The sequence below is a fragment of the Eurosta solidaginis genome, chromosome 3 (genome assembly GCF_040869045.1).
Source record: "Eurosta solidaginis isolate ZX-2024a chromosome 3, ASM4086904v1, whole genome shotgun sequence".
Classification (NCBI taxonomy): Eukaryota; Metazoa; Arthropoda; class Insecta; order Diptera; family Tephritidae; genus Eurosta; species Eurosta solidaginis.
This window is the reverse complement of record NC_090321.1, coordinates 239,714,716-239,740,741: the sequence shown is the minus strand read 5'-3', so window position 1 is coordinate 239,740,741 and position 26,026 is coordinate 239,714,716. Positions and strand designations below refer to the sequence as shown.

The 26,026-nt window shown below is 37.2% G+C and overlaps 2 protein-coding genes across 5 annotated transcripts in view; one reads left to right on the top strand and one right to left on the bottom strand.

The window, feature by feature from the left end:
* LOC137245275 (uncharacterized) overlaps positions 1–26,026 on the top strand; it is a 78,784-nt gene that overhangs the window by 10,389 nt on the left and 42,369 nt on the right. Inside the window, exons 1-2 of one of the 4 annotated variants that reach the window (XM_067775656.1) lie at positions 3,489–3,662; positions 3,822–3,921. The exons of 2 other annotated variants lie outside the window; for them this stretch is intronic. In XM_067775656.1, the coding sequence (XP_067631757.1) occupies positions 3,600–3,662; positions 3,822–3,921 (163 nt within the window). In that variant the 5' untranslated portion in view covers positions 3,489–3,599. Of the gene's footprint in view, positions 1–3,488; positions 3,663–3,821; positions 3,922–12,124; positions 12,397–12,471; positions 12,632–26,026 lie in introns of those variants that run through there. One more of the 4 variants, XM_067775649.1, reaches the window with a different exon arrangement.
* The window catches only part of LOC137245273 (uncharacterized), a 59,685-nt gene continuing 55,996 nt past the window's right edge, over positions 22,338–26,026 (bottom strand). Inside the window, exon 10 of the mRNA XM_067775647.1 lies at positions 22,338–22,396. Coding sequence (XP_067631748.1) covers positions 22,353–22,396 — 44 coding nt within the window. The 3' untranslated portion in view covers positions 22,338–22,352. The remainder of the gene's footprint in view (positions 22,397–26,026) is intronic.

Sequence of the window (26,026 nt, the reverse complement as noted above, 5' to 3'; positions counted from 1 at the left end):
CTCAAGTTATCGTGTTTACGGACAGAATTTCTTTTTTCGCCCATATCATTTTGATATATAGAAGTTTATATCTATCTCGATTAGTTTATGCCGTTACGGGATACCGTTATGCGAACAAAATTAATATACTCTGTGAGCTCTGCTCAGCTGCAAAACAATATCTGCCTTGAAATACAAAGGAGCATTACTCTTGCCAACAATTGTTACTTAGGACTCAACTGAAAATTTTAATTCCCTCGACGAATAAAAATCACACTCAATAAGCCCTTCAGTACAGGTATGAAATGATGTGTGGCTCGTCGTCAAGGACTGTGTCAAGATGAGCTGGGATGGCCCTTGACGTATTTCAGAGAAAAGTTCTACGGAAGTACTATGGTGCTGTCCCTGATGCCAACGTAATGAGCTATGAACGGATGTCAACATAGCGCTGCGATAAAAAAGTCAAAAGTAGCCCCAGAAAGCAGGAAAGGGCAAACGATTTTTTTTTTGTCAACAATGCGAGAGGTTTTGGAAGCATCCGATTTTATAGCTGAGGTTCTGTGCAAAAAAAACAAAAAAAAACCGCCACGTTCCCACTCATTAAGGAATCCAAAATGAGTTTAGCACAACTCAGAGAAAATAAAGCCTTTTAAACATTTTATTTAGCTTTACTCTGTGTAGCGAGCTTAATTTTGTAATTGAAATTTAAGTAACTTCCCGATAATCTACAAGCTTGAAACTTGGAATATAGTTCAGAACACGATTACAATGCAATAAAAAGAAGAAGAAACTCCGCTAGGTGGCGCATGGATCGAGATATTCAAAAAAATCGTATTTTTGTTACGATTTGGCTCATATTTGGAACACATATTACATACAGGAATAGAAATCGCACTCCTGATCAATCTAGGGCGTTGATCACACAAATAAATTAAAGAGTTGGGCGCGTGAAATTTCTAAAAACGTGAGGCGAATCATAATGTGATTAAGGGTCAGTTGGTATTACTTATACATATATGAAAATATCATTTGTAAAGATATGAGCGGTTGACGACGGCCTAGATTGATGAGGATTGTGATGACTAGTACATAGGGCATCTAATGTCGGGCTGAAAGTCAACGAGGAGAAGACGGATATGGTCTTGTTTACAAAGAGGTACAAGATCCCAACTTGGTCCAGGCCTAAGTTAGGAGCAGTGACCCTACAGGAGAAACACTTCACAAAATATCAAGGAATCATCCTAGACAGTAAGCTGTCATGGAAGCTCAACGTGAAGGAGAGGGTGAAGAAGGCTTCAACGGCACTTTGTGTATGTAAAAGAATGCTGGGGTGTACGTGGGGCTTATCGCCCCCTTTTTCATTGGGTTTTTACAGCGATTGTAAGCCCTATTCTATGCTATGGAGTTCTTGTTTGGTGGAAAGCCACACAAAAAACAACCTACCTCAAAAAATTAGAGGGGGTATGCAGACTATCAGTGCTTAGCATTATGGGAGCCCTGAAAACAACCCCGACGGCTGCACTATATGCCATTCTGTACATTCCACCTGTAGACCTGGTAGCAAAGAACATAGCATTAACAACTGCAGCCAGGCTCGGTGCCTCGGGACAGCTTGAGCACCGACCATACGGCGATAGTAGTATAGCGTCATCAATCACATACTACCTGATTCCCTATCTGAGCCTCGAGGGAGATCTCAAGGCCACAATAGAGGTGGACGGTTGGCGCAAGGGTGCTCAAATGGATACAATGTGTACACAGATGGTTCCAAAGTAGTGGAAGGAGTAGGGTCTGCGGTATACTGTGCTGATCCGGAAATAAACAGATCCTGCAGGCTGCCGGATTACTGTAACGTTTTCCAAGCGAAAATATTAGCTGTAACCAAAGCAGTAAAAACCCTCGAAGAGAATAGCTTAAGCTGCAACCGTGTTAACTTTTATACTGATATTCAAGCAGCAATTAAGGTAATAATCTCGCATAGCGCATCATCTAAATGCATGTTAGAGTGTAAGTAGTCCCTGCAGAGAATCGGGACAGGGAGAAGCATACGTCTATATTGGGTCCCAGGGCATATGGGAATAGATGGAATTAAAGAGCGGATGAACTAGCTAAAAAGGATGCATCCCTTGAAGCTTGCTCCCTAGACGTCCCAATTAGATTGGGCGAAATTAAGCGAAGGTGAGAGGTGCACATGATCGACCAAGCAGGAAAGGCGGGGCTATAAAGTGTCGCAGATTATGTGCAGGTCTTACAACCTTAGACTAACAAAGTTGCTTCTATCATTAAAAAGAGAGGACTGTTGACTCATGACAGGTATTCTGACTGAACACTGCCTTCTGGCGTGACATGCTTTTAAATTAGGCTTGGTCAGTGATAGCAGATGTAGAAAGTGCGGGCTGGAGGAGGAAATGATCGAGCACGTTCGTGCCCTGCGCTTGCCAGGCTAAGACTTCAGCTATTAGGAGTGATACAGCTGTCAGATCTAGAAGCAGCAAGTGGCTTAAATCCTAGGAAGCTTCTACCCACTCATCATTTTTTGAAATTATTAATCATATTAGAGTCTTTTTCGAGTTTCCAGCATGATCAAAATAAGCATATATGCGCTCATTTTCTGATCAGAAAAGACTCCCTCGTCGGGAGAAAATGGTACCATACGCGCGACTACACTTGGTGAGCCTCTTTTAACCTATATTTCTAATCAGTATTTAGTATTTTTCGAGTCATATTTACCATCATATATGAGTGTTGTGGGAATAATTTTTTAGTGTGTTTTAAAGCTTTTGCGATTCTTTCTCGAGACATTTAAGAGTCTATTTGGAATCTTATTTTAATCATTTTTTGTGATCGCTTTACATTTTGTTGTTGCTTTTTCAATAAATCATATTTCACTCATAAGAGGGAGTCGATTTCGAGTCTTCTTTTGATCGCAGAATTGATTAAACAGTTTTTAGCCGTCAAAAGGAGTCGGAACTGTTTCATTGTGGTGATTTATACTTTAATCAATCTTCCATATGCTATGTGGGTAGTATTTGCCAAGAGGACGGAGTTATTTTATAACATAGGTCCTGGGATTTGATAGGGGTTTTCAGTTTGGTCGTTAAAACAAACTTCTGGTAACACTATGAACTTATTCAGTCTATGTGAGGTCTCATGGACCGGTCAGTTCAACCTAACCTAACCTAGTACCTAGGACCTACCTAATTATTCTCTGGCTTTTAGTATTAGTATTACATTATATTCTTTTCAATAAAACCGTTTAACTTAAAAAAAAAAATTTTAATTATTTTCTTATGAGTTGATTTTCAATAAATTTAGCTTGAAAGTGAAAAAATTTACCAGAAATCCACTCTCGTAGAAAAGTCCTTATGGCACTTGTAAATTCTCCCCCTCTCATGCACCCGCCCTTGCTAATTCACAATCGAAATTTGTTACGCTTTGCCTTTTTTGATTTCAAAATTTGACAGATATTGACAATCAAACGTCATCTCTTATTTCAAAAATGGCGCAAATTAAATTTAGAAATAAAATATTAACAAAATTTAAATTGTATACAAATTTTATCTTTAGTCAAGTTCTAAATCAAGTGCAGGCAAATCAAATTAAAATATAAATTCTATAAAATGGATGAGCTCGCATATATTTATTGCATGTTGGGAATTTTTGCCATCGCCCTTATATTCAAAGTACGTATGTATGTATGTGTTTGTGTGTGTCGTGTAACTAACGCCAGTGATATGGGCGGCAAAATGTAATAGAAAATATTATTGCATTAACTGCTTAAATCACTTATCGATAAAAATAAAATAAATGATAAAAACTAAACTTACTCATTTCGCTCGCAGTGGTTGATAAAAATTTTCTGTAGAATGGAAACACATTTGTATCATCAGATGCGCCGACGCGCCCAGGCACGCCATATACCCCATTTAGTGCGGCATACAGGTTAGTGATTAATGGAATACGAATCAATTTTTTAAGAAAATTTTCCGACGTTATAAGTAATTAACAAAAAGTTTTAGGAAAAGTAGTTTAAAGAATTAAATACGATTGCTGATCATAATACTTCCAAAGTGATTAAGGCCGAAGCTCCAGTTTGCAGTGTAATGCGACTACGTTAAGGCAGATAAATTTTACTGAGATTTCATACCAGAAATACACTCGTAGGGCCGCTGGATGTCTGAACCGATTGCAATTTTCAGAACGTAATCTTTTTTTATATTATATTAAAACTTGTACCGTCTCTTAGTGAGTTAGTTCTGCGATGGTACGGAACTAGTGCGATTCGCTGCTGGGCAGTAGTAACCATTTTTTTTAATTCCATAGGAACTGCGTGTGGATAGGAACTGTGTGCCTGATTATCAGCATTAATTAGTGCTTAACCATTCAAGCGATTTTGGTCATTGCATCACTAGTCACGCCAGCTATACTTGTTTCGCGATAACTGACGCCAATCGGGAGTACCAAAAGAGATCAAGTCTTCCTCCCGTGTGAGATTATCGCCTTAATAGCCGTATGACTCTCAACAAATATATCAATACGACTGAAACTTTAGCAGGCTTTCTCCAGCATTACTGCTGCTTTCCTTAAGTACAAACTTTCCGCCTCAAAGACAATTGCCAGCCGCTACCGATCTACTTTTTTGACACAATAAAGAGCAGACTCGATCCTTTCCGTTAATTTGTAACCCCAAGATCTCTTTCGAAGCTCAGGCAGGGGACCATGTACTCTATATTAGACGACGCTATACTGTTATAGCCAAACGGCCTGCATTCAAGCTTCCCCGAGGTCTTAAGCGTTGTTGAAATTTGTCATAATTAATTGGCACTTAACCGCCTAAGCGATATTGGCAGATTCGTAACAAGTCACGCCAGCTATCCCTGTTTTGTGATAAGTGAGGCCAATTGGGAGCATCAAGGGAGGTCAAGTCTTCCTCCACCTGCCTCTCCAAACTCAGTGGAGGTCTCTCCCTTCCTTTGCTTCCAAACTGCGGTGTCCACTGAAATACTTTCTTGGCCGGAACGTCTTCGTCCATTCGCATTACATAACCTAGCCAGCTTAGCTTTTGGGTTTTTATTCGCTACACTATCATCATATCTGTGTAAAGCTCACACAGCTCATCACTATACCGCCTGCGATACTAGCCGTAAGCATCACGGGCATCGTTTGGCTAGCTTTTCAGGGGTTCATCTCATCTTCTCTCGACACTGTCCATGATTCCGAGTACAACAGGTATGTTAAGCAACTTGTTTGTAGAGCGCCAACAAAGGACTTTACTTTTCACCTGGCTATTGTGCGAAAATATTCTTTAAAAAAGTCACACGATAAGGAATCCCCTTGTCTGAAGCCTCGTGTAGGTGGTTTATAATACTCATAGAGCTGATGGTGTTGTTCAACGCCATTTAGCAAAGTTCACAAAAAGGTTATACGTGTCAGTTCTCATATCATGAGTCTTTTCTAAGATCTAGCTAATTGTGCAGATCTGGTCGACAGTGGATTTATATATAGGTTCAATCAATTCCGGCAAAAGAAAATCATGCTCTACAAGTCACTTATCGTACCCGTCCTGCTATATGGTGCAGAAGCATGGACCATGACAACATCAGATGAAGGGGCTTTGGGAGAGTTCGAGAGAAAAGTTTTGCGAAAGATGGTCCATAAATCATCTACGCGTTGGCGATGGCGAATATCGAAGAAGATTTAATGACACCTTCGAGCTTTACGCAGACATTTACATAGTCCAACGAATTAAAACGCAGCAGCTACGTTGGCTAGGCCATGTTATGCTAAGAAAGTATTTTTATCTAAACCCGCCTATATGTATCAGCAGAGGAAAAGGGCGATTCCCACCCCGCTGGAGGGACCAGGTGAAAAAGGATCTAAGCTCTCTTGGTGTGACCAATCGCCGCCAGTTTGCAGGGCGAAGAAGGGACTGGTGTTTTGTTGGAGTAAGTAAGTTTCATTGAGCATCAGTATGTCGTACAATACACTAGATAGAACAATACACCCTATATTAACTAGCTGATGCCGCAGTAGTTTGCGCCGTTTGTGTGATCGCCTTTCTGTGGATTGCGCAGAGAACACTTTAAAGTCAATCCTTTGGGTGTTTTTAATCATTTTAATACCTGGGAGGACCCATCAACTAATCGCTGATATTTATACATTCAATTTGAAAGCCCAATCCCATTTGAGGTAAAGTTGGGTTGTACTCGCCGGTCAATAAAAACTTCACATAGACTGAATGTGTCCATAGTGTTACCAGAATTTGTTTGACGGCCAAATGCAAAACCCACCATCAGATACCTGGACTTATGCTATACAATAACTCTGCCCTCTTGGCAAATAATATAAGTTTTATAGCACCTGACTTAATTGCTGCCTCCACATCTGGAATCTCTGCCATCCCTAGTAGCTGGAGCATTGACCTCGCTAGCGCAGACCATGAACATAGAACGTAGTCAACCATTTCCTCCTGCATATCGAACTTCTACCATCTACTGCTACTTACGAGGCCTAGCTAATAAGCATGTGTCGCCGGAAGCAGTGTCTAGTGAATATTCCCAGCATTAGACATAAGTCTTCTCTCTTTAGATATGTGAGCAACTTTGTTAGTCTTTTTTTGTAGGATGTGCACATGATCTGTCTCTCGTGCTTGATGGATCATATGGATTTCCTGTCTCCTTCTGATTTCTACCAAGCGGATTGGAACGACTACCTTATACATCGAACTTAGCCAACTCATCGGCTTTTTTGTTACCCTCCATTCTTTTATTATAGGGAACCCAGTGTAGATACATACATGGTCCGGCCAGCGCGAAGCCTATCCAATGCTTGTTTGCTTCCTTCATTCCTTCTATTGTGTCGACTTCTTGAGGAATTATGATGACCTTCAATGTATGTATTGATGCGCTGCAGCTTAAGCGCGCTTCCGCCAGACTTTCTTTCGCTTGAAAGATACCAGATGGTAATCTGGCAGTCTGTAGGAAGTACTTGCGCCCACCCTCCCCCTCTATTGTGGCCCCAATATCACTTTGGAAGTCACCCACGGGACCATGTAGTCTGTTCGCCCTATATAAGATCAAGGCATTCTGATATGGCCATACCACTTACATTCAAGTTGCCCCGAGGCCTTAAGCGTTGTTACAGTTGTTTACGCTATATACCTGGCCATTGCGTCTGCAGTCTGGATGCCTTGCGAAATATCCACCGAAAAGACGTAATAATGTGCATGGTCGCAGGGCAATGGGAAAGTGCTTGTATTGAATTGGGTATCTTCCGTACCCCCTTTATTTGGCTGTCCACCAAACAGGGACCCTATATAGGAAGATATAAGAAATATCGAATGAATAGCGGTTGAAGAAGCGAACATTTCGAGCTCTAAACTTTGAGAAGACTTACCAATATTTTTCATATGCAAATAGGTTTGTGACCATTTGTCATTTTATCAATTCCTAAGTAAATCTATTGTCATGTATAGCCATGTTTGTATTTGTAACTTCGCAAAATATCACTAATCGTTTTAATGTAGATAGGTAGATAAGGAATCAAGTTGAAAATGTTCAATATATTGGCATATGCCCATTAACAAAATGTAATATTCTTCAAGCATATTGTTTAAAACCAGCAAAGAGGGGGGGTTCTATAAAAACTAAGTACATATGCTATAGTTATATAGTTTGACCCATTATTAATGAGATATAAAGAAGACTTGGATTTAGCGTCGCCACAAACACTTTGTGGGCTTGCACGCTATTGCATAAGAACAGTTCTGATAACGTGAAATATTTTCAAGTTTTTCGCCGCGCGACTTGAACCTGCGATCTTTGGTATAATGCGCTAGCACGCACGTCACTAAACCAATACGGGTGTTGGAAAAGCACGTTTAGTTAGATTTCTGTATGTTATCTCTCGAATAGCAGCGGTGAATGCGGCACCTTATTTCACTTATATTATTTTCTGAAATATCGTTATATTTATTATTTATAATTGCTGTTTTTTTGTACGGGCCCCTTTTTCGCTCTTATTTGGAATCCAAATCTATAAATAAAGTTTTGGTTGTAAGGATGGAGATTCGGGCTATTAGCGAGCTTTGGGCAATTTTGGTCGTAGTACTTTTGTTTAGCTATATTTTATTAAATTAATATGCTAAAAATAAACGATTATGAGCACACAAAGAAATCTATTTGTACTATGGCACTATTGTGAATATTTGCACTGCATTACCGGCAGTTGCTACCATACGCCAGATGGCACTGCAAGTTTTAATTGATTGATAGAACAGCTGATTTCTGTGGATATTTGATAAGAGACTTTTAGATAGGTTGGGTACGGCTCGTTTTATAATGATTAAAAAAATTTTATACGATAAGTATTTAACCTCTTCACAATCGTACGGCAGATCTTATCACATCCTTGTAATGTAACAACTTCAGTAAAGCCTACCAAAGTGATACTTGTGTTGCTATAAACTAGCGAGTTCAAACAACTGCCCTCATAATTTCTTCATTGTTATAACAGACATCAGATCTTTTCCGTTTAATATTCCGAAGGCATTTCTGGACTTCAAACTCTAAGTGTCACTAAAAAGACTTTCTGCATTGTGACTACTAGGTAAAATTGCGCTGATGCCCTCTAAGATGACAGCAAGTACTTGATAGTACAACTAAAATAGGGCAGAGTTTTTGGACGACTGTCTTCCGCTGCACTTGTAGAAGTGAAGATGTGATAGCAATGACTCGTTACATCATTTGCAGATGTTCTGTGCTGACCAAGGCATATATGAGTAATTACTGCTGAGATCAAAAAATTCTATTAATTTTTTAAATTTTTTTTGTAAGTCTACATAAAAAAGTGCTCTAGCTTACATCGGGGGTGCCACTTAGCGTCGTCATCACATGCGTACCTCTCTAATAAGAACGTATTGAGGTGGGTGTCTTATAAAATAGAGCCGCCACTAGAAGGAGGCATTCCTTTCTTGCAATTAATATTTCAAAGTTTTTCAAAACACAAAGTAGTTTGCGTGTGTGTTCGTTGTCAACCACACGGTCAAACTCGCGTTCAGTCAGAGTTCCCCCCCCCCCCCCCCCCCCACATCATTGTGTTGAATTAAAACGAATGGTGAAAATCGACAGCTAGCAAATGCACACATACATATATCCATTTTTATACTCAGCTGAGCAGATCTCACAGAGTATATTAATTTTGTTCGCATTACGGTACGCCGTAACGGCATAAACTAATAGAGATAGAAATATACTTCATTAAAATGATCTGGGCGAAAAAAAAAGTTCATTTAGCCATGTCCTTCCGTCCGTCTTCCCGTAAACACGATAACTTGAGTAAATTTTGAGGTACCTTAATGAAATTTGGTATGTACGTTCCTGGGCACTCATCTCAGATCGCTATTTAAAATGAACGAAATCGGACTATAACCACGCCCACTTTTTCGATATCGAAAATTTCGAAAAACCGAAAAAGTGCGATAATTCATTGCCAAAGACGGATAAAGCGATGAAACTTGGTAGGTGGGTTGACCTTATGACGCAGAATAGAAAATTAGTAAAATGTTGGACAATGGGCGTGGCACTGCCCACTTTTAAAAAAAGGTAATTTAAAAGTTTTGCAAGCTTTACTTTGGCAGCTGAGTATGTAATGTTAGGTTACACCCGAACTTAGCCTTCCTTACTTGTTATTTTATTTCGTTTTAATTTCGGCGTCACATAAAATCTTGTGCAAACCCAATTAAAGCCGAATGCCTTACCGGAAAAATTCTGATGTTCGTATTTACCACGATTAGTGTCAAAATTTTCCATCGGTCTATAAAAATCTCATTTTTTGACGTATATAGCATTGTGCCTGAGTGGTAAAGGCAAAATTTAGTCTTTATCTTCCCATCACACTCAGCCGGTTTTGGTTGAATTTCCAAGAAAGCTGCACAGACAACAATACAGCGTTTGTTTTGAGGGTTTCGGGAAGTAAGCCAGGGTCCGATACATTAAAAAAAAAAGAAGACAAAAAACAAGTAAGGAAGTCTAAGTTCGGGTGAAACCGAACATTACATACCCAGCTGTACACTTGAAATGCTGTTGTTGTTTGTTTTGTGTGCTTAACAGTGTTACAAGTCTGCGCAATAATAAATATATATGTATGTATATGGTTCTATTCTGAACTAATTTTTCTTCGAGTTATGGCTCCCGAAACATAGAAAATTGATTAGTCATAAAAGTGGCGGCGCCACGTTTTTGAAATTTTTCCTATTTATTGTTATAAATCCACTTGGGAAATGAAATACCATTGATTTAATGCTCTTTTTGCAAAGATGTAGCTTATTTTATTCGTCCACGACCCTTTTAAAAATAGTTTATATAAAAGTGGGCGTGGTCCTTAACCGATTTCGTTAATTTTTCTTCAAAGCATTCCTTATAGTAAAGGCAACCTCTGCAGAATTTTGTTACGATAGGTTTAACAATTTTTGATTAATAATATTTGTAAAATTGATTTTATCACAAGTGGGCGGTGCCACGCCCATTTTAAAAAAGATTTTCAAATTTGTATCAAGAGTCAAATTCCAACATTCTAGGTGTATTATTTACTAAATAATCAGGTTTTTGTGTTTTCCAAAATGTTATACATATAAAAAGTGGGCGTGGTTATCAGTCGATTTCGCTCATTTTCAATACCAATCTATTCTGGGTCCAGATAAGCTCGTGTACCAAATTTGGTGAAGATATCTCAATATTTACTCAAGTTATCGTGTTAACGGACGGACATGGCTCAATAAAATTTTTTTTCGATACTCATGATTTTGATATATGGAAGTCTATATCTATCTCGATTCCTTTATAACTGTTCAACCAACCGTTATCCAATCAAAGTTATAATACCCTGTATACAGCTGGGTATAATTATATTGAGGATGTGCATATAACCTGTGATGTGAAAAATCTAATTTGTGGTTAGGTTTTCTTGTTATTTGACAACGGAAGGAGAAAGAGAGACAGAAATATATTGAAATAAATATGGAGAGATGAGGGAACTGGCGACGGAGCTAGAGATAGGACAGATAAGAGACAGGGAGAAAAATAGACCAAGAGGGAGGAAGGGACGCTTGGAGAGAAGGAAGTACAAAAGATAAAGGATAAGGAAGAAAGTGGGGGTAGAGAAGGAGCGGGAGAGGGGTGAGATAGGCAGGGTAGTTATAAAAACTTCTTAAAAGTCATGCAGATAAACCAAAGTTATGGTAGAACAACGCTTGTCATGTCTGCTAGTATCAGTAGCGTAATTGTAGTCACTTCGTGCTCGACTGTCCAGCTCTTGACAGAACTAGGCGGTAACTTGGATCTCCGGAGTATTTACTCAAAATTTCGAGATACATTCTACACGCATCTATGTATAAAAAAATTTTAATTTGGCGTAATATACCTCCGAGGAGATCTAGGCCGAATGTCTCTGCCAATTTGCGCCTTGTTTCTTTCTATGCTGACTTTGTGCGGCATTTGCAAGGTTGATACATTTTCGCTGAGAAGCTTTACAAAGCAGAAATACACTCGGAGTGTTTGTGAAACCACTGCCGAGGAGCGGCCACGCTTACAGAAACTTATTTTAAATTGAACAATTTGTTTTTAAAGCATTTTTATGTTGTTTTTTCCGGGGCTTGAAGACGGACCTCTGGTGTGGGAAGCCCGCTATTTTTACACCACAGAGGTCGCCATAATATAATTGCTTTTTTTGGGCTTTCCTATTGGAACGATTTTCCGCCAACCCGCTTTCGGCGTTGTGCCATCTTCAGTCTCATTTTCGTTCTAAATTTGTTGTCGCACACTACATTATTGGCGTTGCCATTTTTATTATGAAACCACAAAAATATAAAAAAAATTTTATAATTAGCTGAAACTATCCATTAATGGAAGGCACATATTAAGGTGAATTATCTCATCCATAAAAATTTCCTAGCATTTTATGGTTTACTGGTCCTTAGCTTTATCAATTCTTTTGTCAAATAATGAACGCAAAGTCAAATGTTGGCGAAATTTTATTTTAGTTATTTCGTAATAGGCAGGCACTTTAAGGTGTGCTCTGTCTGTTATTTGTACAATTTTTTTTTATCAAATTATAGATTTGATTTTTTCATTTAAAGAACCGACAGAAATGTGGTTAGTGGTAAGAAAACATTGCTAAATGAAAAGTGGTGCTTTATAGCACATTCATAACAAAATCATATTATTTTCGTGATGAAGTTAAAGTTATTTAAATATTGCTAGTAAAAATTAAAAAAAAAAAAAATTATAATAGGCAATTACCGAAGTTGTGTTTAGAAGAAATATATCCTATTGAGTTATTAATATGCTTTCGGAAATGGATAACTTTGGCGCTGCATTACTTTCGTCAATTATTCTCGTGATTATTTTCACTGTGCTAAGAGTAAGTGTAATTGAAATCGTATTAAAAGATTAAAACGTGTTCAAAGTGATCTATTCTTGTTTTTTTTTTTAATAGCTCTGCGTTATAATTTGGTGTGAACCAGAACAAAAAATTATAAATAGACCAGCAAATAGACGCGTAATTCAACGTATACGCATTGAACCGGCTAATATTGCTGGAAGTACAGCAGCAACAACGACAACAAGTGCTAATGGCATTGACACCACAACAGAAGGTAAGAATATTAAAAAGGAAGTTAGCCGGGACAGGCGCGCATAATCTCGTATGAGGCTATCAGCGCACAAGTTATGTAACCGCAGGTTTGCAAGTTTGCGAATTCCAGCTTTGACACTCTTGATTTACCACTATACAAATAGCAACTTTAGCGCCATCTATGTATGCTTACCAAAATTATATGAACCAGTACTGATTTTTTGATTCAGGAGCGTCAAAGCTTTGCTGTCAAAATATAACGAACCTCTAATAATTGAATCAAAATTTTTAATTTACTACACAGATCGATGGGCTTTGTAACAAAATAAACAGCTATCTCCTTGATCTCTCCAGTTTCTTCGCTTCGCGAAACCTGAGATTGTCATCGACCAAATCATCGGCGACCTTATTTACAACATGGACGCGCCAAATGTCGACCATATTGAATATGCACGTCGATGGCGCCACGCTACCGACTGTCTTACACCCTAAAATCTTGGGTGTGACGTTCGATCAGGATCTACAACAGACATCTGATTGATCAGGCTACACCGCCCAGGGGCTTAAGGGGTCATCTCCGTAAGCATTATGAGGAAATACGGCACCTGAGAACACAACGGTATGAAGCTAAAAAGCACAAGCAGGTCTTCAGTAAAATTCACAAACAGGCGTGGGACCTCTATGCCGGGAATTGCCCGGTGTATCCAGTACTTAAAGAACAATACCCAGAACTAGCAGAAGAGCAACGCACTCTCCCTAGGGAAACGCGCGTCACTCTAGCTCAACTTCGATCTGGATACTGTAACAGGTTAAACGCTTACCTATCCAGAATCAACCCCATACAAAATGTATGTCCTGCTTGCAATGTGTCCCCACATGACACCAATCATCTCTTCAGTTGTATTGTGGAACCAACGCCTCTCACACCCCTTTCATTGTGGTCCACCCTGTTGAAACAGCAAGTTTCCTTGGACTCCCGTTAGAGAACATTGATGACAATTTGTGATTGGTCACACCTATTGGATGGGGCAAAGCACTGCTACAACAACAAGAGCAACAACCCATGTAGCACTATGTCACCCTGTATTTTTCCCATTCCAAACTCCCAAGTTGCTCCTAAAAATTAAAAATGTGATTTCTTTTCAATCTCCTATCAGATTTTTGAGCAAAATTTTTCAAATAGCACTGAATGTTTTATTTTTTAGAAACAAATTTTGAATTGGGTACACTTATTTATTGTTATACTCAGCGTGCTTTGCACACAGAGCATATTAACTTTGATTGGATAACGGTTGGTTGTACAGGTATAAAGGAATCGAGATAGATATAGACTTCCATATATCAAAATCATCAATGTCGAAAAAAAATTTGATTGAGCCATTTCCGTCCGTCCGTCCGTCCGTCCGTTAGCACGATAACTTGAGTAAATATTGAGATATCTTCACCAAATTTGGTACACTAGCTTTTCTGGAACCAGAATAGATTGGTATTGAAAATGAGCGAAATCGGATGATAACCACGCCCACTTTTTATATATATAAAATTTTGGAAAACACAAAAAACCTGATAATTTAGTAAATAATATATCTAGAATATTGAAATTTAACATGTGAACTAATATTGAGACTCTCGATAAAAATTTGGAAAAATTTTATAAAATGGGCGTGGCCCCGCCCGCTTCTGATACAATAAATTTTACAAATATTATTAATCATAAATCGAAAATCGTTAAACTTATCGTAACAAAATTCTGCAGAGAAGTTGCCTTTACTATAAGGAATGCTTTGAAGAAAAATTAACGAAATCGGTTAAGGACCACTCCCACTTTTATATAAAAGATTTTTAAAAGGGTCGTGACGAAATAATAAACTATATCTTAGCGAAAAAGAGCTCTGTGTCAATAAAATTTTACTTTCTAAACTGAATTATAACATTAAATTGGAAAACACTAAAATTTTTGAAAATGGGTGTGGCACCGCCCCTTTTATGACTAAGCAATTTTCTATATTTCGGGAGCCATAACTCGAAGAAAAATTAACATATAGCATATATGAAATTATATACACATATTTTCCTTATAGCAGAAATATATATAGTAAAAATGGACAGGATCGGTTAAAGACCACGGCAACTTAGACATAAAACAAGTTTAAAAGGATCGTAGACTAGAATAATAAGCTATAACTTAGCAAAAAATTGTTTTGAATCAATGATATTTCACTTATCAAGTTTTATTATAAGAGGAAACGGGGAGACATTTTTTTAAACGGGCGGTGCCACGTGTTATGTAGAAAAGTAATGTATCTGATATGAAATGTAAAATTGAAGCTCACGCTGAGTATATAATGTTCGGTTACACCCGAGCTTAGACACCTTTACTTGTTTTTAATTTTCTTTTGTTTAGATTCGTTGAAAAAATAAATAAATTTGCTGCAAAATTTGCTCTAAATTATAAATTACAATGCATTTTTTCATAGTTGCAATTAATTTATCTGGGCGCTATTTTACAAATGCCTCCTCTATGTGTAGCTGCTACTTTTGTATGGCTGCGCTGAGCCTAGGTCGATTTTGCCCTTTTCTTTTCATAGTACTCCACTTATGAAAACAGCCTTACTGTAATGGCGTCCCATTTGTCTCAGAAGCGACAGATGCTAGCAATTCCTATAGTCAGTTTCTGAACGTAGCTTCTGAGTTTCACATGACGTTGCCTCTACAAGGCACCCCCTTAGTTGTATTAAGGAGGGTGCGCCTGCCTGTCTGTTCAAATACCATAAGGAGCGGAGTTAGCCACAACGGCCCTCCTTCACAGGATTTTCCTTCTCTCAAGCGCTTAGGTAACTATTGCGGGCTGCTTTCGAAGAGTGCGTAAAGTAACAAATCTCTGCATTCGCGCACACTCAGGATTTCTGTGAAAAGCTGATTTAGGGCGATATCTAGCTTAGTGAATATTCGGTACAGATATTTTGATCGGATCCCAAAGGTTAAAAAATTTCCCGATTGCTTTCAAAACAAATGATGTTCAAGTAATTGAGTTAAGGACTTCTCTAATGGATATCCCTTTTTTTCTATACCCTAAAGGCCTTTTGCTCTTATCGATCTTCTTGTGATATTAGCCAATGAGAAGTTTAAGACAAGGAAGTAGTTTCTCACCTTGCTCGAAGAATTATAGGTGAATGCGTGTTTGTTTATATCAGTGCAGAGGCTGTTTGCGAAACACCAGTCTGACATTGACGTTCTGGCATGCTAGATCCCAAGCTTCGTCAGATTAAGCCTAAGACGAAATAAGTACCAGGTGTTGTTATCCCAACAGCTTATTGCTTCTTCTTAATAATTTTCCATACAACGCCTTGTGCAGCAATATGTCAGTTAATAGAAATCAATGAAAATTTTCTTTTCACTTGACATTCTTCTGCACGGCGAACTGGTTGAACTCGCTTTGCCACTGTAGTGGAATTCACTAACTTTTTTAACCACGTTTGCCATCGCTTTATTTGTGAATCGATAACTATAACGATTTCGTTATTCAGTAACTATTTTGTAACGATATTTGTTTATCGACGATCAGCTGTGTTGTTAAATAAAGGGCAAGTAATTGGCTGCGTTAAAAATCACGAAATTTATATTTCTGGCAATTTTAGTTGAAAAAGAAAATCGGAGCTTTAATTAAATACTTTCAAACACGAAAAGCTGCCTGTAAATCAAATGGAATTTGAGTACTTGGCGTACGTTTTATCACAAGATGAAGAATTACTAAGTCCATCAGCAGTGGACAGACATCTTCTTAGAGAAGTAGATAACCCATTCCACTTGAATGCAACGGAGCTTCGAAAGCTGTTCCGACTAACCCCAGACTTGGCTCATGATATTATTTCTTGATGGTCAGTTAAGGGGTACAAGAATAACTGCGATATCAACAGAGAAGAAAAGAAATTAATACAGCATTTACTTACCTTTTGTTAAAATATGTAAAAACTTGCACAATAATGACTTTTAAAAGCAGTTAGTATACGGAATTTATTTAATTTTGGCATTCCGTTTTTTTAGGTTTCGTTAAGCTGTGCTGCCACCTTTCTACTATTAAAATGAAATTTAAATGTCATTTATTTCGTGTCATTAAAACTAAGTTAGTGAATAGTACAATCCATAAGGCAAGCGACAAAATCGTTAACTAAAATCTCGACAAATAGCATCGTTATAAGTTAGTGAATTCCACTACTGGTATATATTCGCCTTGAAACCGCCATTACTCGAATAAAGACAGACACTCGATTGCATGCAATATTGAAATGTAATAGCAACTAGTCGATTTTCAGGCAATGCAAAAGTTGCTATTCGAATAACCGATTACAAAGCAAACAAGAGCCCCTGAAAGTTGGCAATTGTGGCATATGGGAATAGATGGGAATGAAAAAGCGGATAAACTAGCTAAAAAAGGTGCATCCTTTGAAGCTAGCTCCGTAGACGTCCCAATTAGATTGAGCACATGATCGACCAAGCGGGGAAGGCGTGGGTTCAAGCGCGGGGCTGTAAAGTGTCGAATATTATGTGTAGGGCTTACAACCTTAGACTAACAAAGCTACTTCTATCATTAAAAAGAGGGGACTGCAGACTCATGATGGGATTCTGACTGGACACTGCCTTCTGGCGTCACATGCCTTTAAATTAGGCTTGCTCAATGATAGTAGATGTAGGAAGTGCAGGTTGGAGGAGGAAACGATCGAGCACGTTTTGTGATCGTACCATGCGCTTGCCCGGCTTAGATTCCAGCTATTAGGAAGCAACAAGTGGCATAGGTCCTAGAAAGCTTATAGTATTCGCCAAGAGGACGTAGATATTTTACAACATAGGTTCTGGTTTTTGATAGGGTTTTTCAATTTGGTAACACTACGGACTCATTCAATTATGGACAGACCAGTTCAACCTAACCTAGGTCCAAACGTTATATCAATATAAGTCCTAGTTTATTCCTAAATGATTAAAGACCTGTCAGGTTAATGGAACAAAAAAAAATCCCAAATCTGGGGAAATTCTTAGTATTCAATGGAGCGGAATTTTCTCTTAAGTTTTTTTGCTCAATCTAGCGGAGTAGTTTTCTTAAAAATTACTGCCCAGGCCCTAGGACATTTCCCCAAACTCTGTGCACTCCGCATTCTGATTTGAACTATAACGCTGAAACCAGAGCAGGAAGTCTTCCGTCACCTCAACACGTGGTATCCATACCTGATAGTTGGTATCATGGGGATCAGCGGTCTATTCCGCACCTTTCCGTTATTTTGTGTTTTGCCGTTGAAGGTTTGAAACAATTCTCTTTAGCCTTTTCAATATAATATTGCACGCCATTGATTCCAAGGATGGAGGAGTTGGTTCATCCGGATGGTTCCGCACCATCTTGATCACTAAACATCGCCATTTGTACAAATACCCAACTTTTATAAGACTTCTGCCCATAACGGTTGCTGCGATCCATTAGCCACACAGTACCGTTGGTTCCGCCGCTTATCCTCTCGGGAAATACTGGAGTTAGAGCGTAACCCCACTGGATTATTCCTGTAAGTCATATTTTCAACGTTTATTCTATTTGGTGTAGCAAACGTTCCATCTCTATTCTACCACTCTCTCTCTCTCTCTCTCTCGTCTTTTTGCTTTTCATCTTTCGAGGTATATGATCTCCCTTTTTCCTGCAATTTTAGAGGAATATACATCGCCTTTGCTGTTAGCCTGTCCCGAGGGCGTCCTTTACCTTCTCCCTTCTTTTCTACCTGGTAAAAACAGTCTTATCGCCTTCAGTCGATCTCTTCCTCTTCTTTTCACCTAAGGCCCTCTTTCCTTAACCCGCTCGCTCGTTGCTTGCGACACACTTATTTTTAGCGAGGGAATTGCTGCCACCGTCTCACGGGCTCATGCCAAGCATTGGCTCGCCTGGTCGGCTGAATCGATTACGGCGTCGATGTGATGGACTATTCCGCATTCTGCCCGATACTGTTATATAGATTTATTTCTCTTTCTGTTTCGTACGCTTCTGTATTACATTTTCTTTTTTGAGCTTCCGAGTTGCCGCTTCTTTACCGAGCTCGCTGATGACACTCTCCTCTGACAGACTGACACCTTTTTCTTCGGTATACATTTTTTAGGGCCATCTTCATCGTACATCAATCTACCCAACAGAAACGGCTCATCAGTTCTATATTGAAAATGATCCCGAGCGAGCGGCTCTCGCCAAGAAGCGACCCTTGTTATGGTAAGGCCAGCTTTGCCTACTGAAAGCGGCCTGGGCCGGGAATGCTTCGTTTTACGAGTTCACAACTGACCTATTTCGACTGCCAGTTCGAAAACGCCTAATCACAGATTTTGTTTACTTTAAAAATACTTCGGTGGTATAACACCCCTATAGGGGGTGATAGGGCAGCAGTCGATATTCCGTAGGTTACTACAAAACAAAGTTCGTATATGCACCGCGGTGTTTTACAAATATTTGCGATGGCAGGTTTCGAGCTGGCGTCATCAGCATATAAGAGCATGCAATCCCGGAATCGCGGGATTGACATCCCAAATTCATATTTATATATAATTCATTTGGTGGGATTATTTTCGGGCAATTTTTTGCTTTAATTCTCATTAACAAAATGTGTAACAAATTTTCATAATATTTATTAAAATTTTATTTAATTTATGTGTTATTATGATTCTTGTTCCCACACCTTGCACTGTTTTAAATTTATGCGATTTCCTAGTGCCGTGGGGCTCAAATTAAGTGCTTATGAACTGTATCGCATTTAAGTATTTAGTAGAGTGAGTGAGGTATAAAGATTCAGTTAGACTAAATAATAAACACTAAGTACACTACGCGGTTAAGTTTTCACTTCTTGTCTTGCAAGTAAAATGTTTGAGTCTATTGAATATTTGAAGAAAAATTGCTTGCGGTTTGACAGTTGTCATTGAAAATATTAATTTCAACTGATTTTATGAGCCACTGATTACTCATGATCAAAACTAAGTAGCCTATGTTTGTAAAAAAGTAATGGTTTTAAGGTATTTTTAACTTACCCTCAGTCAGCATAAATGAACCCCAACTTAAGTAAGAACGGAGTATGCAAATTTTCATGAACACCAAACCAGTTTATGTCTTTCTATTATAACTTCTAGTGAATTCCTGTTGTTGGACATACATATATAATTACTTCATTGCCAAGGGCAATTATTATGTGGGCTCATTCCATTTCAAACACACCCGGCCCGCGTAGAACATGATTTTTGATTTCGATGAAATTTTAATATGTTGTTCTTTGGTCAAAATAATGAAACACGTGTTTTTTTTTTTTTTTGCTTCAAAATAATTTTTTTTCGGATTGATCGGCAATTGAATTCGATAAAATGCAATCGATATTTTATTCACCTACTTTTTCAATTGTCAATAACTTTGGCAAAAATTAACCGATTCTCATGATTTTTTCATTGAAATGTTGGTTATTACTTATTATTTCATATAAATTTATAAAAAATAGCATATCGTAAAAAAAATATTTTTTTTTTAGTATTTAGTAAAAATGTATGACTTTTTTCAATATCTAATTAATATTTCAAAAAAAAGTAAATTTTTTTTGTTTAAAATTTTTTTATATCGGGCAAACAGTTTATATTTCAACTTGGGTAAATATCTATTAGCCAAAACTCGTTGTTTTAGAAATGTGAATTTTTGAATATTAAACTTTTTTTCGCCATATATTGATGCAATACATATCAGCATAAAGGGCGATCGATGCCTAATGCTTAAAATAAATTAAAATATCACATTTATTATTGAAAACATTCATTTCTTATTATTTTTCAGAATTACAGTGATTTTGTAACAGGACATGGCAAAGGCTCTTGTGACGGTATTGGAGGTTTAGTGAAATATTTTGCCATTTTCTGAAAAATAACAACAAATGAATGTTTTCAATAATAAATGTGATATTTTAATTTATTTTAAGCATTTGGCATTGATCGCCCTTTATGCTGATATGTATTGCATCAATATATGTATATAATATTCAAAAATTCACATTTCTAAAACAAGGAGTTTTGGCTGATAGATATTTACCCAAGTTGAAATATAAACTGTTCTCTCGATATAGAAAAAGTTAAAAAAAAAAATACTTTTTTTTGAAAAATAAATTTTTGAAAAAGGTCATAAGTTTTTACTAAATACTACAAAAATATTTTTTTTTACTATATGCTATTGTTTATAAATTTATATAAAATTATAAGTAATAACGAACATTTCAAAACCATGAGAATCGGTTAATTTTTGACAAAGTTATTGACAGTTGAAACAAGTAAGGACGGGACTGTCTTCGGCTGTGCCGAAGACTTCATACCTTTCATGAATGGGGCTGAACAATAATCTTATCCCGTTCGTAATCTCCAAATAATCGGCTGTATATGATAAGAAATATACAGTGAACAGATGTACATACCTAAACGATTTTTAAGATAAAAATAAAATAAAAAATGGCAAAAAACCCCCTTATCTGAACGATCGGTTGTATGGGATATATATTATATATAGCTCCGATAGAAATGATTTTTACAGGAAATCTTCTATGATATACTAGAATATATATCACCAAGTTTCACGTTTTTATAATGGAAACTAAGGGAGAAATGGCCAAAAATCTTTCTATCTGAACGATCGGTTGTATGGGATAGGTATATACTATATACATATAGCTCCGATCAAAGTGATTTTTTCAGGAAATCTTCTATGATATATTAGAATAAATATCACCAAGTTTAACGTTTTTATATTCGAAATTAAGGGAGAAATTGCCAAAAATCTTTCTATCTGAACGATCAGTTGTATAGGATATATACTATATATAGCTCCGATCAAACTGATTTTTTCAGAAAATCTTCCATGATATATTAAAATATATATCACCGAGTTTCACGTTTATACTTTCTAAATTAAGGGAGAAATGGCCAAAAACCTTTCTATCTGATATATAGCTCCGATCAAAGTGATTTTTTCAGGATATCTTCTATGATATATTAGAATATATATATGTTATAGTGGTCCGATCCTACCGGATACAACAAATGTCTAATATAATACAAAAATACATCCTTGTTCCAAATTTCATTGAGATATCTCAAAATTTGCGTTCAAACAGACAGACGGACGGACGGACAGACGGACATGGCTATATCAACTCAGTTCGTCGCCCTGATCAATTCGGTATACTTAATGGTGAGTCTATCTTCTATATTTCTCAACGTTACAAACATCGGACCAAAGTTAATATACCATTTCATGTTCATGAAAGGTATAAAAATAGGTGAATAAAATATCGGTTGCATTTTATCGAATTCAATTGCCGATCAATCCCAAAAAAAATTTTTTGAGGCAAAAAAAACACGTGTTTCATTATTTTGACCAAAGAACAACATATTAAAATTTCATCGAAATCAAAAACCATGTCCTGCGCGGACCAGGTGTTTTGAAATGGAATGAGCCTGTGGATTTTTATGGACTATTATATACTTATCTGTCTATATTGGTTAATCGGTCTGAAAATACTTGCGTATACATCTAAAAATAGGTAACAAGTCATATAGGATTCATCTCTAATAACTCAAGAAAAGTTAAGTACTTGCCTAAAAATATTTCGATATATAAAGAAGACGTGGCACAGCAAAATGAAATATTTCATACTGCCTACCTGTGGAAGTAAAACACATTTTCGAATCAAATGAAACTTTCTTCAAGTTGAATCCGAGAGCGCCCATTGTAATTGAGAACAGTCAGCTGTGAATGAGAATAGTCAATTGTTAATGCGATAGCGACATGGAAATGGGAAAGTCAGTTGCAAATTAGTAAACATCAATTGAAAATGCGATAGTTTAATTTGTAATTGACAATATATAAATGATAATAAATATACATAAGTTATGTATGTGACAACGGGCATATCCTGAAAGGATAAGAAATTTCATGTGTGCGGATTGACATATCTTCAGGGCCGAATTAACAAGTAGGCAGAATAGGAAATTGCCTGAGGCGCCAGATTTTAGGGGGCCCCCGAAAAATGAAAAAGACTTCTAAAATTTTCTTACAAACATAAAATTCTAGAGAGTGAAAGAAAAATATAATCAGAACTGAAAATAAATTTTACTCAAATAAATAAAACTCAATTGACCGCATTCAAAAGGCGACGACCGACAAACTAGACAAGGTTCCTAAAAAGTTAATTTCCGACTTATTTGACAAATTGTATGAGCGTGCAAAGAAGTGTATCGAAGTGAAAGGAGAGTCTATTGAATAATAGCGAATCAAACTTTAAAGTTTCTTACTGAAGACTGTGGTTTAGATATTCAAAATTTTAGAGGACAATAAAATGACAAAGCATTAAACATGTCCGGAAAGTATAAAGGTGTGCAAGCAAGGGTATTGAGTTTGAATGAGAATGCGATCTATGTTCCCTGTTCCGCGCATTCCCGTTGGAGAGCATGCTATGAAGTGCTTTTTTTATGCAGAAGATTTTTTTCGCCATTATGCAGACGTTATATAATTTTTTCCGCTTCCACCTATCGTTGGGTCATATTAAAAAATAAAATACACAATGAGAAAACTTTGAAGACATTGCCAACTACACGCTGGGAAGCACATTCGAATGCGACGAATGCAGTTCATGATTCATTTTATATCATATTAGAGGCTCTAGAAATTATTGCTGATGATGAATCACAAAATACTGATACTCGTTATGAGGCAACGTGTATCGCGAATAAAATGCAAAAATTCGAATTTGGTTTCATGTTGATTTTATGGAACTCTATTTTGACTGCTATGCGTTCAGTGAGTAAGTCATTGCAAAGTGAAAAAGCAGATTTGCAAACCTGTGGTTTTTTGTACGGATTGTTAGAAGAGAGTTTAGTTTCATTCCGTGAAAAGTTCAATGATTTCGAGGAAAAAACAAAACAGTTATTACCTGGTGTAGGTTATACAAAAATCGTAAAACGTACTCGTCGTAGAAAAAACCAACCTAATGACGGAAATGCTCCAGAAGTCCAGAATTAGAATTTTCACCTCACGATGATTTTAGAGCAAAAGGTTTCGTCGAAATCATCGACAATCTTCACAGTGAAATCAAACGACGTGCGAAAGTGTATATGGAAGTTTCAGAGAGATTTGCATTTCTCATCAACTTTTCCCTAAGTGTTGAATACCTCCACGAAGCTATAAATAACTTAGTTCGTTTTTATTCTAGAGATTTGGAAGAATTTTTCATTGAAATGAAACAATTGCAAAGTTACGTGAACTCCAGATACACTGTTGCACAAAAAACTCATAGTCATTTGTATAAGATTCTAATGGAAGATCAATTAGCCGATGTATTTTCTCACACAGAAATAGCTCTTCGGATTTTTTTAGCATTAATGATCACAAATTGTTCTGCCGAACGATCCTTCTCGCAGTTAAAAAGAATCAAAGCTGCTGAAAGAGCTACAACGCGACATGAGCGACTCGAGATGTTATACCTAACACTTTGCATTGAGTCAGATTTATTGAACAAAATCGATACTGATGATATAATTGATGAATTTGCCGAAAACAAATGCAGAAAACGACATGTTTAAAATGTTGATAGTAATTTTATTGATATTATTACATTGTGACAATACAATTATTATGAAAGATATAAGTTTGTATTTTTTAACAGAAAAAAAAGGGAACGGCCGTGAAAAAAGGGCCCCCAAATTGATGGTTGCCTAGGGCCCCGTTGAGGATTAATCCGGCCCAACATATCATGGAGTGAGAGAGCATTTCCATGTAACGGTGCTGCATGCTGGATTGCTCTCGCGCAGTCTCCTTCAGTTTCTGATCGTTTCGCATCATCCACCAATTAATCTATGTAAAGCACGAGTTGCTCTACAACATACGTTCGTTTTTACTTTTATAATGGCTTTACTTTTCCCTAAAGAGTTTCAATGGGAATTAGCATTAGCGAGCACGGTACTAAATACAGCACTTACGTGTTGCCATTTGAAGTATCAGCTACGGTGATCTCGATTCTCGAAAGGCATGGCTCGTTCTCGCACATCAAAACTAAGTCATTCATTCCTATCGTTGAATAACTCACTTTACTCAAGCAGCGCATGTGCTCATCATGAACGGACTCTTTTGTCGCTCTATTCACGATACTTTATATACTGATATCGCGCCGAATAAATGAATGTATGGATCTGTGGCAATTACATATGATGCTCTCGCATATTCAGTTTATGCTTTCTCATTTAAACTTGACTATTCCCATTTCCTTAAGAAGCTTTCGCATTTACATTTGACACTTCTCATTTCTAAATGATTATTCTCAAATAGAAGTGACGCTTTCGCATTTTTATTTGACGCGCTCCGAAGAGACTAAGGCCGAGCTATTCCAATTTGCATAGTGCTCCTTTTAGTTTTTCGTACAAATTGGCGAGACGGCATAAGAAACAGTTTAGAAAAACTTTTTTCTAATTGAAAAAACTGAGTTCTAAATTTTTAATGCTGCTTTGCCGCGAATCGAACCCAGGATCTTCGGTGTGGAAGATGAAGCACGCTACCACCACACCACGTGCGTGCTCTCTCATTTACAGATAACTATTCTTATATCGATATGACGCTTTCGCATCTACAATTGACTACTCTCATTTAAATACGACGCTTTCGCATTTACAATTGACGCCTTCTATTTTACAATTGACGACTTTTAATTTACAGTTGACTAATCCAATTAACAATCAACAAATCTGATTTTCAACTGACGCTTTCTAATTTATAACTAGGTATTCTCATTTCCATATGACAGTTTCCGATTTACAACTGAATTTTCTTATTTTCAAGCAACGCTTTTTCATTTACAACTGCAAACATCACATATCGGATGAAGTTCTTGTTTCTTTTGAAACGAGTGAAATGAGTACTGTTCGAATATCGGCGAAACCTTTGATAACATTAGGAAATTGCCTGACGTGGCGGTTTTCGAAATGGTACCATCGCAATATGCCAGTAAATGTTTCTTTCTTTTCAGTTTCTCTTAGAAAACATAATAATTGACTATTCAATTATTATAAGCTGGTGTTAAGGTCATGAATTCTTAAATAATAAGTATAAATTGAACACACAATTAAACAAACAAACATGAGCACAATATAATTTTTCGATCTTTTTTAAAGAACTGTCACGTTCCTATAAAAATTTTTATTTCTTGTAATATTTTCACTATCCTTTTATAAAAATCAAAAATCCCCTAATGCAGTTTGTGTGGGAAAACGAAAATCGCGAAGAGGCAGCTTAAACCATTAAAATAAAAAGCTGACATTTTTACAGCCTACATATCGACCGCTGAGTTACACCCTATATCGGTTACCAGGCCGAAAACGCCATATCTCA